This window comes from Larimichthys crocea, chromosome XVI, assembly GCF_000972845.2.
Source record: "Larimichthys crocea isolate SSNF chromosome XVI, L_crocea_2.0, whole genome shotgun sequence".
Lineage (NCBI taxonomy): Eukaryota > Metazoa > Chordata > Actinopteri > Sciaenidae > Larimichthys > Larimichthys crocea.
Genome location: NC_040026.1, coordinates 8,768,846 through 8,784,229, shown reverse-complemented (window position 1 = coordinate 8,784,229; position 15,384 = coordinate 8,768,846). Strand labels below are relative to the sequence as shown.

The following is a 15,384-nucleotide window of genomic DNA, read 5'->3' as shown; positions in this document are numbered from 1 at the left end:
TGCTTTAAGACTCAAATAGGCCATTTTCAGGACATTATTGATTAAATATTCAATGAATTAATGGTGCGTAAAAAACAGAATTCTCAGACTGATATGACTTGGAAAGGAGCTTAAAGATTACAAAATATAGACTAAGATACAATAAGAAACATTCATTGAGCAATGTTTTAATTTCCTTGGACTGGGCTTAATCCTTGTCTGGGAAACTGCTTGATACAGATTTTGTAGCTGTGTCCCAGAATGAAAGTTTGGAGCCACCGACTCACAACCAGACAAAAGGACTTGTACCAGCTGCTCAAAGCTGAAAAGGCCAACAATACATCAAACAGCAGAGACAAAGCACAACTGCACAAGAGAGGAAAAGAGTTATTAACTCACTGGTGTCTCAGCTTTCGGATATGCTGCTGATTTAGCTACAGTTTGGTCATCATACGATTAGAAGCGAAGCCAAAAGCTCATCTAACTGTCATTTAAAGTGGATTCATGAAAAACAGATAAGACGCAAAAACATTCCTCATGTTTCATTCCTCTCTCCACATATCTGTACTGTATCTTTCTCTCACAAAAGTCCTTCACATTCACGGCTCGGCTTCCACCTAGTCATGCATACTAATCTGTGCTGTAACATGGAGCAGTGGCCAGCCGCTGCCTGCCTGTCCCATCATCAAACATGCATAAGAAACAGATGTATCTTTGATGTAGGCTTGTTCATGTTGCCCCGTGTGCATGAGTGTGTGAATGAGAGTGTGTGTGTGTGTGTGTGTAGGTGTGTGTGTGTGTGTGTCTTTGTCAGTGTGCTCCCAAAGCCCTGTGGGTGCAAGCCAGACTAGCGAGATGCGTCTGCATGCCCAAACACACAAGGAGAGACAGAAGGCTGACATAGATCTTTGGCAGGACAAATAATCAATGCAGAAATTTGTTGCCATAAATTATCTTTAAATGTATAATTCATATAATTGGAAGCAATTCTGTGACTGTAATTGATAGCTTTTTGTGATCAAACATTTTGGATGTGGATTTTATTTGTCTCGAGGGTCTGTAATAAATCACTAGTTTGAGTCGTCTTCGGCTCTCATTGGAAAGATTATCACAAATATAACATAATGTATATATGCTACTGTTTTGTACATTGGTTTAACAGGATTTAATGCACTTTGCTACATATTTTTGCATGTACCCAGTTTAAAACAGACAGGGAATAGACCTGTTATAATTTCCCATAGTATTAAGGTGCGATCTTCAGTTATATAGTACACTGATGCCCAATATACCACATCATTTTCTGTATTATGACACCGTTGTTATTGTGGACAACACATGGTAATAAATGTGTCACGCAGCGGTTCACACCTCCAAAAGCTATCAAAGCTGAAACGATGAGTCAATTAATCAGAATGATTCATCGAATTGAAATCTATTCACCGTTTAGGTTTTTTTTTTTTAAATGAAAGATGCCAAACATTCCTTCATACCACCTCCTAAACTGTGAGTATCTGTTGCTTTTCTTCGTGTTACGCAACGGTAAAATAAACATCTTTTGATTTTGGACTGTTGCTCAGACAAAACGTGCAAACTGAAGAGTACATGTCGGGCTTTAGGAGATTGTGACAGGTATTAAAAATATAAAAACGAGTTCCTTTTTTATCTGACAGCCAGGTGCTACTAAATGGAATGACTGAGCTTTTACTTTTCACAGTAATTAAAGGTATTAGTCAAAATTAGAGACAGATAGATTTACAAAATGTGTGCTTCCTGGCTTTGTTGCATTGTAGTCTTCCTAGTGTTTTGACCACCCAGTGTTTTATGCATGAGCAGCAGAAGTGGATGCTGATGTTAGGATATTTTGCTGGCATTGCACTAAATGACAAGCGTGGCACTCATCCACCAGACTGTCATCTTTTAGCATCTGGAAGTTGTGAAAACTTCCCTTGCACAAGGCTGTAAACAGGTACAATCATGAGTCATCAGAGGGGAGAGCTTATCCTGCTTGTCACTCACGTTCATGCCGGAGGCTGCATGATTTGCCCCGTGCGGCTGTACGCGTGGTAACATCTGTAGTATTTGTACACCACCCTTGTGTCTCTGACCTCCACCTTCCTATCCTACCATCTACTCATACATATGAAACACACACAGTGACACAGTTTTTCTGTCCCCTGTGGAAGTGTGTGTCGCCCACACACACGCACACACACATCTTTTTCCTTCTTCCCCCTAAGACAATTGTGTTATTCACTCTCTATTGTGGAAGCCAGTCATTTCCACATGTGTGTTGGCCATAAAAAAAAAAAAAAAGGCACAGAGCCGACTAAAAGCATCCCTTTCCTGGCTAGCAGGGTCACAATTTGCCTCATATAAACACAGGACACACCTTAGCCCAACAGTTTTCACATATCCTTGTGACCCCCCCCCCCCCCCCCCCCCCCCCCCCCCTTACCTCCCAATGTGCTCTTCTTTCCCCCAAACTGGGGGGGGGGAACACAGGATACCACAGGCTGACTGACTGTCTTTGATATCTTCAGGCAGGAGTGTAAAAGAGAATAACCTTACACTCCTTTTTTTTTTTGTGAGTTTCGGTGAACTTTTTTTTAGGGGTAGTTTTGTTGTGAGAGAGAGAGAGAAAAGCTTCAACACTGTGAAAGCTGCTGTCTTTTGTCTCCCAACGTGCCTCGCGCTGGGTTTCCCTAGCATTGTCATGACAACAGTGTGTACGCACCGACACTAGCCACAGAAAACAATACAAGAGTGAAGTGACGCTAGCTAGCGACTTTAAGTCGTGTGTGAAAAGTTAGTTCAGTCCCCCAAAAAACAAAACAAAACAAAAAAAAACAGAAGAAAAACCGCGGGTGAAATTATCTTATTTGTCTCTAGCGAAGGACAAGTGCACAAGTGTCTAATGGAGACAAAAAATAAGTAGTTGCATACCTTCCTTGGCGAAGAAATCTTTTCCTTTTTCCTTTCCGGGCCGTGTCGAGGTTAGCTACCGGCTAACTTTAGTCGCTCTGCTTAAAAGATTAAAAGTTTGTTAGGCCGGTGCTAACATTTTCTAAGCATTTGTATATCCTGTAGACAGTGTAGACTCCACGAAAATGTGTGTGAACGACGTCCAGCGGTAACTTTCTCCGCCCAGACTCATTCTCAACTCTTCTGTCTGCTTCTATCAAAGGATGCTTTGCTCCGCCTCACTCAAGCCTGGAGATAAATCACTGTAATCCAACAGAGTTATAGTTTGTGTCTCTTAACCAGTGAGTGGCAGGCTGTATTTTCCCCCCTAGTGATTTCCAAGGATATCACTTATACTTAGGCTGTTATTAATGTGTGAGCTTCCATTAGTTTAATTCGCATTGAATCACTCAACTGACACAAAGCTTGGGTTTTATTTTCTCCTATGGTTCAAACACAATCAAAGTTCATTTTAACATTTGATTGAACACAGGACAATTATCTCAATAATAAGACATTAATAGCTTTTTAGATCTGCTATCTCTGTATTGAAGTATACTGACCCAATTGGTCTAATCCTTTTCGAACAACCCTAGTTCAAACAATCCGGGTGACACAGGATTTAACAATAATCCAGACTCAGTGAAAGTTTCACATGCTATTCTTTATCCGAATGAAATTTAAATGTCACTCATGGTTTTAAAGGAATAGCAGACAATGTGATTGGAGATGCAAAACAGTGTGGTAAAATGCACTTCTCAAATGTATTTTAAATTAGGGAAGTTCTCTTTTATAACTTGTTACGATTTGTCTTTTAATTTTAGATTACTGGAATTTAAATATAAAAATAGAACCCATGCATACTGTACAACTATAGCATTGTATTAAAGGTCAAGAGTGTAAGATTTAGGGGAAACTATTTACAATTTTTTAGAATATGTCAGAAATGGAACATAACATGCAAAACTATATTCACAAAATTCTGTTTCTGACATCTTATAATGGGCCTTTTATATCTAGTCTTCATGTTGCACTGCAAATCTTCCTAAAGTAGCTCAGAAAAGACTTTAAAAAACATCGGCTCCATAAAGTTTTCCAAGTGTTTCACAACCACCACAGTTTATTCTAGCAAGGAGAGGGTGAAATGAGGCAGTTGCAATCAGCAATTACACCTCTAGATGGCACTAAATCCCACACACAGCTCCTTTAAACACAACAGGTCAACATAAACTCACAAAAACAAAAGTCCCTTAATCCCTTAGAAAATTCAAGAAGCCTTTGATATGGCCTATATGCATAGCAGTGTAGAAGGTATTGCATGACATGCAGTTACAGTTGCTAAAGTATAGGCTATTAGAAGTAATAGAGTCCATGCAGTATGAACAGAACTTTATTTTTCCCTTGATGTCATTCTGCAGGAGCTTCAAAGCAGACAGATGGACAAACAGACAATGAATAGATCATCAGAGGATTGTAGCGGCTAATGAGAGCAGTTGTAAAGCTGGAGGCCATAAGTGAGTAGTCGTAGTAATAGAGCAATGATAGTATCCAGTGATTAGTGGTTTAGTGACCATAGAGGTAATATACTACAATATGTCTAACTTAATATTTCCTCTGGGCCAAGCGTCTTATGCTGCAGTTGAAATGCTTCAAAGCAGTCACATACAGGATCAATACAAAAAACTAATGGTGGTTGTAGCAGCAGCAACAACAAACATTGGAGTAAATACACGGTTTCTAGTAATATGATATGCAATGTCAAATTCAACATATTTCATATACATGCAGAATGCCATATTGTACATAATTACAACATGCACCAATACCAATATTATGCACCAATGTTATATTATACAAGCAGCAATATAGTAGTAGTAATAATAAAAACACTTTACAGGTAATCATAAGGACTTCTTTGTGAGTCCAGATTTGACTTTTTGTTCAGTCCCAGTCCTACCATTTACATATATGCATATGATCTCCGTGACCAAAGTGATTTTACCTACTACAGTAAGCCAGTGAGGACTCTACCTCCACTGGCACCACCACTGTCGGATGCTTTAAATAAATACATTTACAAACATATTGAATGAAGGTTGTAGATGACATGAACATGATCGGTTTTATTGCATTTAGACACCGATTGTAATCACACGATTCAAATTTAGAGCCACTAGATGACACTAGAGTGCCAATATCTGACAGTAGGAGGGGGAGCCTACTCTGAGATTTGAATATTAAGGTTTATATGAAGCCATAATAAAGATATTACACACTATATGCCAACAAAATAAAAGGAAAATAAAAAATCATATATTTCATTATAAATACATTTTAGTCGAGCATTATACATGTGTGTATTTGATTATTTATGTTGGTCAACGGTGACGACTTCGTACCCGGATATCCTAGTTGAAAATACCCGCCGTGATCATGGGAAATTGAGTCTTCCACGCTCGCATTCTTAACTGGATTCTACGTACGTTTACGTGCGTACGCAAGCAGAAGATAAGGTCCCGGTACGCATTTGACGCACGTACGCTCCTCTATGTGCTCCTTGGAGATTCCCCTTCCTTCCTGGGCTGTTTGAGGTAAACCTACGCGGTCGCATCAGTCTCACTAATACCAGACCGAGTGAAAATAAATTAAACATTAACGTGTTTGTCACAGATGTGAGAAACATGCAGCGACAGCGGAGCCCGCGAAGCTAACGGCTGGAAAGGTTACGGAGGCTAAAGTACAAACCCCGGGAACAACTTATCGTCTCGATGGCTGTGAAAAGTTAACGCACAGCCGACTGAAAAACAGGAATAATTCCCCCCTTCAACCGACTTGAGGTAAGAATAACCGACGTGTGAGTGGACTTGACGACCTATACAGCTGTCGGGCAGCGTTGGTAACGTCGACCAAACGGCTGAATAAGAGTGTCTTTGTTTACAACGTCCCCCGGCGTCCTCGGCTCGCTGTCTCAATGGGATTGTTGAGAGTTTTCATCTGGCTGCTGCGCTGTATAGCTAATGTTAGTGCTGGTGACAGGGCTCACAGGCTTCCAGTCTGTCCACAAATAGATCGATTATGTGACAGTGCCTCGGTTTCACATTGTGCAGTACGTTTTTTTCAGGAGAATACAATAACAATAACACGGACATTTCTGCTCTAGGTGTGTGTTTAAGGGGGATTGGGCAGGTCACAGGTCAGATAGATGACACACTTCAGCAGGGTGAGTTATATATTTGACCCTTTGAGTCCTGAGCTTCTTTTTATCCAGTATCCTGAGGAGTTTTGTCTGTAGAATAAAGCTAATAATAATCTCTAAAGTCTTTACATGATCTGGTTTGGTGTGAGAGTGTCCACTGGGGAGAAGCAAAAAAAAAAAAAAAAAAGGTTTGTGACTTGTGACATATTGGCATATTGGTGTGGAAATGACAACTTACAATGTACCGTGAAATCAGCTCACATCCTCGCTTTCCCTCCTTCCCCTTCAGCGTCCCTAGAGAATAAAAATGTAATCTAATCTCTCTTCCTCTCTCTCTCTCTCTCTCTCTCTCTGGCACTTCAGCTGCTGGGTCTCTGGGTGCTGACTTGCAGAGAGACAGGTGGCCCTTTTTGGACAGGTGCACCCTCAACAAAGGGTTGTAGTCCTTCTCCTCTCATCTGATTTATGTGCAGTTTTGTTGTTATTTGTTACACGTCGGTGTTGTTTTTCTTGTCCCGTGGTTACACTTTTTAGTCATTCAGTTATTTCTGCGCTGTAATTGTGAGTGTGCCGTCACTGCACATGACACACTTGCTTATGTTTAGTTTTATAACTAATCAGTGATTTTTTTTATTGTTGATTCAATATGTTGATCATTTTGATGATCCCATTGATGAGATCTTTGAAGATCTCATCAATGGGACCACTCTTAAAGTTGATCCCTGAAGCTTAAAGTGCTTGTTTTGTCCACAAGCTGAAGATATAAAATTTTATGTCATGGACGGCTAAAGAAACCAGAAAATATTCACATTTGAAATAAAAGAATCTGGACATATTTCTTGAATACGATGACTCAAATCGATTTTAAACAATTACTTGGAAATTCATTCAATAGTTGACTAATCGCTCATTGAATAACAAGCTGTTTGCGTGTAGCTCTCTGTATGACGCATTGGCATTCTTGAGAACTCAACAGTGCACCGTGGTAAGAGGGGGTTGGACAAATCTGTACCAGCAACTGTGTTACATTTGAAGCTGTGATGTTCTCTGAAATTTAAGTGGAAGTCGAGGTAACCAGACAAACCGCTTTCAGTGCAAACACATCCAACAACAGCAACAGGAGTCACACTCAAACAGAGCCGTGTATAAAGAAAACACCCTTTTGCAGCCACTGGGACTTCCAGACGAACAACTCGCCACACAGGCTCGAGCTTCATTGGTAGATTTGGTGTAATGGTTAACCCGCCAGCTTTCAATGGAAACAAAGAATGCAACTTGAAATATGTGCTGTGTGAATGTTCATTGTATATGGTCAGACCTGTGCTTTCTACTGGAGAATCCAGAGAGACGGGGAACGAGAGATCTGAAAGGAGGTCAGCAAAGTGATGAGGGAGGAGAGGGAAAGTTTGAAGGCTTATCTCAGTAATGTGCAGAGACAGCTGAGCAACGATGAGCGTTGCGGTCACCATTGTCTTCCTGCTTAACCTTTCGCTACCTCCTCCTCCTCCTCCTCCTCCTCTGGCTATTAAGGCTGAGGCTTCTTTCTCAGGCAACCACTAGAGACAAACACTTGTGTAAGTGTAACGTGATGTGCAAAGTGTCTTTTACTGCCAGGAATGAACATGCATCGCCCTGCCCTGACAGGATCTGACATCCAGACACTGGTCATGATTACTCTCACTATCCTTCTCTCTTTAATGTGTAAGATCTCTGTTTCTATTGAGGTTTATTTCAATCTCTTGAACGCAGCCCTCCAGTTTCTCCCCCTCTCTCTCTCTCTGCTCGACCCGGCCAGTGCGCATGCGCTCTGCTGACACTCCAGTAATCCGCTGTTAAGGAGGTGGATGCATCCTTGTCCACTGCGCTCGTGTCATCATCAGTGAGGGAGAAATTGAAGCTCGTGGAAGGATATCAAACATATAACAGGGACCGTAGGAGCATACGATGGGACCGTTCAATGCCGGCGTGCTGGGATGGAGCAGTTTTCCACTATGAGCCGGCGACAGACGGGACTTGAGCGAGGATGTTTCCTGAAAACACAAGACAACAAGGCTCAGCATCTACAGTCCATCAAAAACGCTGGAAATATTAGATGAACGCAGGCTGGGGATGGAGCCGGCGGAAGATTGAGTGATCCCTCCTGGACGAGACCTCCTCGGCTATTTGAACGCCCGTGTGTCGGCTGTCTTTCTGGCCTCTGTACCGCTGTGTGGACACCGACACAGACCACCTTTTTTTAAATATATATATATATATTTATCACAACTAACCGCTCTGCAGTGCTGTTGATAGGCAACCCACATGCGCTGCTGTTGATCAGTGATTAGCCGTCCACTTATTATGGAAAGTATGCATTGAAACGCACGTGATCTCTGCGTTTGTTGCCTCCAGGGTTTTTTTATTTTTATTTTTTATAAGCTGTCGAAATCCATGCCGTGTCTCCTCATTGACTGCTTCACTGGAATGATACTTCAGCTGCTTCGCCGGTCGAGACTTGCTATGACAGGCCGGCAAGTCTGCATAAATCCCAGGGCGAGTTGATGAACTGGACTGACCGGCCTCGGCGGTGGAAACTAAGCCGCCTATCTCAACACAGCGGAAACTAGGATCATCTCCCCGTCTTTGAGTTGGCAGAGCACCGCAGCCTGAAAACGGAACATTCCTCTCGGGTGTTTTTTGTCGGATATCACACTCAAACTTAAAGCGGATCTGTGGATGTTTTTGGGAGTTTAAAGAGCAAGCATCTTTTTATAAAATCACGGTTAAATTCTGAACGTGGTAGTGGTCTTATCTGTGAGAAAGGGTTTCAGACATGTCGTTTTATCCAGTGGGGGGAAATGCAGCTGGGCTGTTTCTACTGGTAAACTTTCACAGCAGCTGTTAGTCAGGCTGGATGTCTGAAAGATGAGACTCAGATTTTAGCATACTTGTAGTTTTGCCAACACCCTTCCCGGGAAATGCAATTCATTGATTTCCTCCAGTACCCGCATTGTAAAAAAAAAAAGAAAACCCTGCAGATATATTTTGTATCACTTTTAATTCACCATTGATCACTATTACCCGTCCTGGATGTTTCTTTCCCCCCACTTCTTGAACCTTTTTGGATTTTCTAGCTGTTTGGCTGCTGAGATGCTGAAGGACGGTGAACACATTCGCCTCTGCACACACCTTTTCCTGATTTGATTTTTCGGAGCAAAGTGAAGAGGAGCACCAGGCATGAGACTGCACAGGCTGAGGAAATGTGTCTCAAGGAACGCAGGAGGAATCATGAGTGGCACTGTGGAAGATGTGGTGCAGAGTGTTACGAGCTTAAATTCTACAAAAGAGAGAATTAAAAACCGTCGCTGTGAGAAAATTGTATTTTCACCTCTCTGAGACCGACTGCTGGAATTGGAATTGGCACGCCACGCATCCAATTACTGTTTGAATTGAGAACTTCCTCCCCCGTGCACTGTGGGATATCCACCCTGATCTGCATACTTGGCCACCTGCAAGATACTCGTACCCTTATCCCTCATTCCCTGCTGCTGTGGTTTTTATTTGTTTTTACTCTTGCACCCTCAGAGTTCTTTTGCAGGAGTAAATTCTTCCGTTTTCAAGCAGAAAGTTGTCAACAGGACGTTTACATCGAATACAAAAACACCTGATGAGGGATGCTGTTGTAGTCCAAATAACCTCTTTAGTCTCTTCAGTGTATCTCAGTATGCCTCGCTGAAAAACAACACTGGATCCCTCGTCAGATTTTGCACTCTGGAAGAAAACAAAACAAACACTGTTGCCCAATCAGAGCGCATTCAGAGACTGATTTCCTATCGCTGTGGTGATGGGGAGCTCAGCCTCGTCTCTCACTGCAGAGACCGAGTCAGACCATGGCTTCCGCAGCACCCCGTATCCATCGTCACCCCCTGTGGGTTGGCTCAGGAACAGCCACAGTAGCCCGGTGTGGGGCACCACCTTCATCACACGGCAGCAGCAGCACCCGCTGCCTCACCGAGAGCGCAGGTAAGCTCCAACGACTGTCTGCCCAGCCGGGTGCCAACACATTTCTCAGCCGAGTGCACTTGGGACACAGAGCAGCGGGTGTTGGCCCTGGCTTGGCTGGTTGTCGGGGAAGTCGCAGGAGAGGGATGAGACGTGGGGTTGTATTACACGGGAATACTGTCATTCAAAGCTGTGAGCGTAAGCGTACTGAGTGGCATCATTTTAAGGTTCTCGTGCTGATGTGCACCTAAATACTTGGCTTCAGTATTTAGGTGATATGCAGTTTATATCGTAAACTGACACTGTTTACCTGAGGACCTTACTATTTTCTATTTTTTCGCTTCACAGGCTTTTAGAGATACTTACTGAGATTCAATAACCTCACTGCGATGGATCAAATCCTCTGTTTCATCAAAGCTCATCTAATCAAAGCCTGCGTTTTGATGTTTTTCTATCATGCACCCAAAATCTGGCTAAGCCGGATTTGTAAACAGAAATCCCACCCCGTTGGTTTTTTCGGCGCACAGCTGTACAGTGTGTGTCACACTTAACACAGTGTTTAGTGGATTGCCTGGTCCGATAGATTGACCTGACCTCTTTGAGCCCAATGAAAACCAGCCCATGGGTAATTAGAAAATTAGTTTTGCTGTCATGCTTTTTTATCAGGCTTCAAGGCAAGCTTTGATTCAGCTGTTTTAATTTAGGCAATGATTAAAAACAGAGTGCATCTAAGTAAGTGTGGCTAGACTGAGATATTGTTTCACTCATCAATATGTCCACCCACAGAAAAACTGAATAGAGGCTCCTTAGTTTGATTGTCTGAAATTGTTGGAACACCTATTAAGTGTTCGTCCAAGAACACAATTATTGATTACGTCTAACAGAGCCAACTCTTTGTTGAAGAGACGTGCCGTTCATATAGACTGTTTTGTCTATATTGACAGCATGAAAAAGATACATCCAGTTGCTGTATCTACAAGAAAAATTGCTGCACTAATCCATTGTTTCAGTCGGTGTCTTCTGTCAACACAGTGAAAGGCCTATCAGCACTGTGTAAGAGGCTCAGTTTGAATGTGCATCTCATCCAGCAGTTCTGAGTGACTTTCTTCCAAAAGATGATCTTCTCGTCCGCCCTCACAGAAACTTGTTTAGAAGTGTTTCCAGCTTTTCCTTCAGCTTTTTGGGTCATGTCTCCCGGAACGAGAACAGGCAGTTGATATCGACCGCCTGTAGTGTATTGAAGTTGTTGCTGAGTCACTCAGGGCATCATGGTCCGGTTGTTAGTTATTGATTTTCAGAGGGCCCGATCACATTTCCCCACAATGGATGTCATTATTTATTCAGCATCGGTCTCCTGTTGGGCTTTCATCTTTCTTGATTCCTGCCCGCCGCTGTCAATGCTTTCTTTGCAGTTGCTCTACGTTTAACAGCTATGGCTGACGTGGCTTCCCATTGCTTACCCTTCGAAGAGTTTTAAAATATAGACGGAGCCGGTTTTAGCTCACGCTTAAACAGGATTCCATCAGCCATAGCCCCATGCATGAATGAAGCTCCAGCATAGGTCATTCTGTCAGTGCAGTTTTGCATCATAGAGTCCGCTTGTTTTTTATTCAACAGACTCTTGCGCTGCATTCGTGCATCTCTGTAGCAACAAGGCTTCGCCTCCCTCACGAACAGACTCCACCCTCCGTCAGTCACATAAGCGTATACAGACATGCACAGATATACAGCAAGCACCTTTCGGTATGCTGTTGGTAGGCAGAGAGGGACACACACACATATCCTGACAATAAATGCTTTAGAAACACTGTGCAGTAGCACTTGGAACATGCCCTCTTATCTACCCCCACTCCCTCTCTGCCTCACATGCACTCGCTCAGTCTTATGCACACATACACACCACTGTGTGAGCCTAACAACGTTAGGCAAGCTTTGCTGAGCTGTGACAGAGCATGAAATATAGAAACAACAGAACACTATGAGCCCAGCTTAACTTCAGCCTTCCACATACACATTATTCCCTAATATATTGTCCTATAAAACGCTTTCTTTCCCTTGTTTTTCTTGGCCTGCGTGAACAGTCTCGTCCTTGGGTAATTTCAATTTGTTTTTATCCAACAGCGTCCTATTGACTTTGGGAAGTGTTTGTGTGCACTGAATCAGTTACCTCAACTGTGACGGACTCACTGTTGACAACGACCCACTCAGCAGACAAAGATGTGCCACAGCGTAGTAGTTATTTTCTCTATTTAGATAGCGAAAATGCCATTTTATCCCAGTGCTATTAAAGTAAATAACATCACTACAGTTCATTGTATCTCAGCCCCATACTGCCAGCGTGTTGCAGAGCACGTGGCCTTTAGAGCCCTGAGCCCTTAAAGTGAGTGTCTGCTCTCTCCTGAGTCGATCCCAGTGTCTCTGTTGCCCCAGCATGATGGATGACAGTGTTTATCGCAGCTCCGTTCCACTGGCTCTCCTCCCTTTAATTGGATTAAAACGGGTCCACTTGGATTCGACCAGCATGGTCACTGGCTGTGTTTATGTCTGAATTATTTCAGCGCGTCCTTCCTGGCTATTGCCTGTCTGATGAAGACCGGGCTGAGTCAGGACAGTCCCTGAGCTTCCAGAATAGATTTGGCACACGGGCTTTGTCTCACAGTGTGGCTTTCTTTGGAACACACAGCACTGATGCAGCAAGAAGAAGGAAAAAAAAAAATAGGAGCCTACTGGCACTGCAACTGACATGATTCCAGATTCCCCCACTCCTGTTGCCATGGAAATGTGTAGCATATGTTCAGTAACCTAATTCACTCGGCCCTAGATAGGACCACACATGGTAACCTGCCAGCCTCACACATAGAAAGAAACCTGCAAATTGCACCTCTGGAGGAATACCGTTTTCACCCCCGCTGATTATTCATGTCAATGTTTAGTGATGGCTGTGACCTAAGGAAATCTCATAGCAAGTGTTTTTTTCTTTTTTTTTTGGTCTGCCTTTGTAAAAAGAAGTAAAACTCAACTTTGTGCTACTTGTCTGTGAAGTTCCCCCTCTGACTGAAGGCAGCGCCGTGTCAGCAGTGCTCCTGCCCTCCAGGTTTCGGTGCCCCGAGGAACTCGAGTTAAGCACAGTGACAGCAGCGCCGTGCCCCTGCCATTTCTTCCTCCGTCTCCCTTTTCTGATTCTGGAGCTTCCTGCTGACTTCCTGCTTGCTCTCGCTTTGCTCTGCGCTACTGATGTCTACTGAAACCCAGTCAGACAGTTTCCTCTGTTTAAAGATTCAAATGTCTAAAGCTGTCTCCACTGTTGACAGATTCACTCGTCAAAAATGAGCACTGGTCGTGAAATATTCACCAAGGGCACAGCATAGAGGTCAGAAGCTACTGTTATTCTTTCTCTTTTTGTTCCTTCTCCTTTGCATTATTAGGATCTCCAGTCAGAAGATCTGTTTGTCAATCCCGACTTACTTTAATAATAGTTCAGGCTTATGAGGTCTTGATCATAAGATGTGTGATTATCTGGGCCAGGCTTACATAAAAACAACAACAGCAATGAAATGTCTTGAACTTTACATCATTCTCAGGCTTGCCATTATCTGACAAATAACATTTACACAACGTCACCCTTGTTTCTGCAGCGTCACACCCTTCTCGTAATGTTCTTTCTTTCAAAACAGGGGAACATTTATTCTGTTTTTAAAATTGCTCCTAGTGTATGACCTCTCTGGTGCTTTTTGGTGGAATGTTCTGGCCTAAGGACGCTTTTTCAAAAGACCTTTTGTCCAACTTGTTCTGTTAGGAGTCTTTATGCCGTAACTCTGTCTTCATATTCAAAAAGTCTCTAACCTCTTTAAAAAGTGTCCCACTCATGTGTCAATTCATCAAGACTTCCCCCAATTATCTTGTTGTGCTGTCCCCTGTGACTAAGGCTTGACTGTCACCAATCCCTTGTATCACGTCTCCAAGTCTCAGTATGTCACAGTAGAAACTCTTTATCTGCGGATAAAGTCTGGGCTCTAGATATTCGCCTAAGTATCAGCCAGCGGCTCTGCTCCATAATGTTTATCGTGACGAATGGATGCTGGAGACCTGTCAGGGTTGAGTAATGTGTCACATTCATGCCACAACATATTACTTGGCAGGTAAGGAGGCGGCTCTTACAGTTAATCTTCATCACTCTGACCCTGACTCTTCAGCTCTACTGAAAGACAAGGAGGAATTCTTGCTAGGTAAAAAGATTTTAAGGGAGACCGGTTGCTTTGAACTTTTAAATGGAAGAAATCCCACAATGAAGGGATAAACATACCTCTTTTTTTTTTTTTGCTAGTAAAAACTGCTGCAAACAGACCGAAATCATTACGAAAGAGGTAAAACAAATTCTCAGTTGGATTTCTCAAGTGTGCTAAAGAATGTGTGAAAGTGCTGATCTAATCCCTGTCGCTGAAGTTTTTCTGGGTGTGTTCAGATGCAGCAGAATGTTTTAACATCCATTATCCTTTTTTTTTTTTTTTTTTTTAAAGCTTGTTTGATCCCAGGGCACACCGGCCTCTGATAAGTCTCATTTCTTTATAACAAGCTCTGCTCTGTTAAACAAGAACACCACTCAGCTGGCATCAGTTTGCGGTCAGCCGGAGTTTGTGTGGAAGTAAAAAAAAAAAAAAAAACATTAAAAAAAAAAAAAAAAAAAAAAAAAAACATTAAAAAAAAAAAAGCACAAGCAGTAATGTCAGCGCTCTGAGAACCCTGGGTAATGCCCTTGCAGCTGGTACGAGTATGAAAATAGCTCCCTGTATCCTTGTCACTTCAAGGGTTGCTGCTATTAAAAAGGTTCATCATCGAGTGCACAGTAACAAAATATTTTTCCAACATAAACATTTTATATGCAGTAGTATCTACATCTCCAGTCCTCTCCCCGTGTTCACACAAAACTGCGCCTGTAAATATTTACCACAGGAATGACTCACTTTGAGTGCGCTCGTGTGGGGGCTACATCTCACAAAGGATGTTCCACACAGTCAGGCTACCTAAAGTTATCCATCATCACACACACACACACACACAGCTTATTAGTGATTGCTAATAACTGTTGTTGCAAAGCCGGTTATTAACTTAAAAAAAAAAAAAACAAGCAAACACTTACAATAAACGAGGCGAGGGTCACAGTTAAATGACATTATCAACAGATCAAGTGCAGCATGTTTAATGTGAGATGAAAGCGTTCACTCCTTTGGGGGAATTAGTTTTGGAGTTTTAAAAAGTAATAATAG

The 15,384-nt window shown here is 42.5% G+C and overlaps 2 protein-coding genes across 4 annotated transcripts in view; one reads left to right on the top strand and one right to left on the bottom strand.

Annotated features, from left to right (window-relative positions):
- The window catches only part of ankfn1b (ankyrin repeat and fibronectin type III domain containing 1b), a 122,561-nt gene extending 119,298 nt beyond the window's left edge, over positions 1-3,263 (bottom strand). Inside the window, exon 1 of the mRNA XM_010733081.3 lies at positions 2,926-3,263. The gene's annotated coding sequence lies outside the window, so the exon portion shown is untranslated. The remainder of the gene's footprint in view (positions 1-2,925) is intronic.
- Positions 3,264-5,421: 2,158 nt separating this feature from the next.
- The window catches only part of capn15 (calpain 15), a 37,399-nt gene continuing 27,436 nt past the window's right edge, over positions 5,422-15,384 (top strand). For 2 of the 3 annotated variants that reach the window (XM_027289245.1, XM_019268324.2), the window contains exon 1: positions 7,720-10,141. In XM_027289245.1, coding sequence (XP_027145046.1) covers positions 9,963-10,141 — 179 coding nt within the window. In that variant the 5' untranslated portion in view covers positions 7,720-9,962. Of the gene's footprint in view, positions 5,535-5,613; positions 5,781-7,719; positions 10,142-15,384 lie in introns of those variants that run through there. The other variant, XM_027289246.1, reaches the window with a different exon arrangement.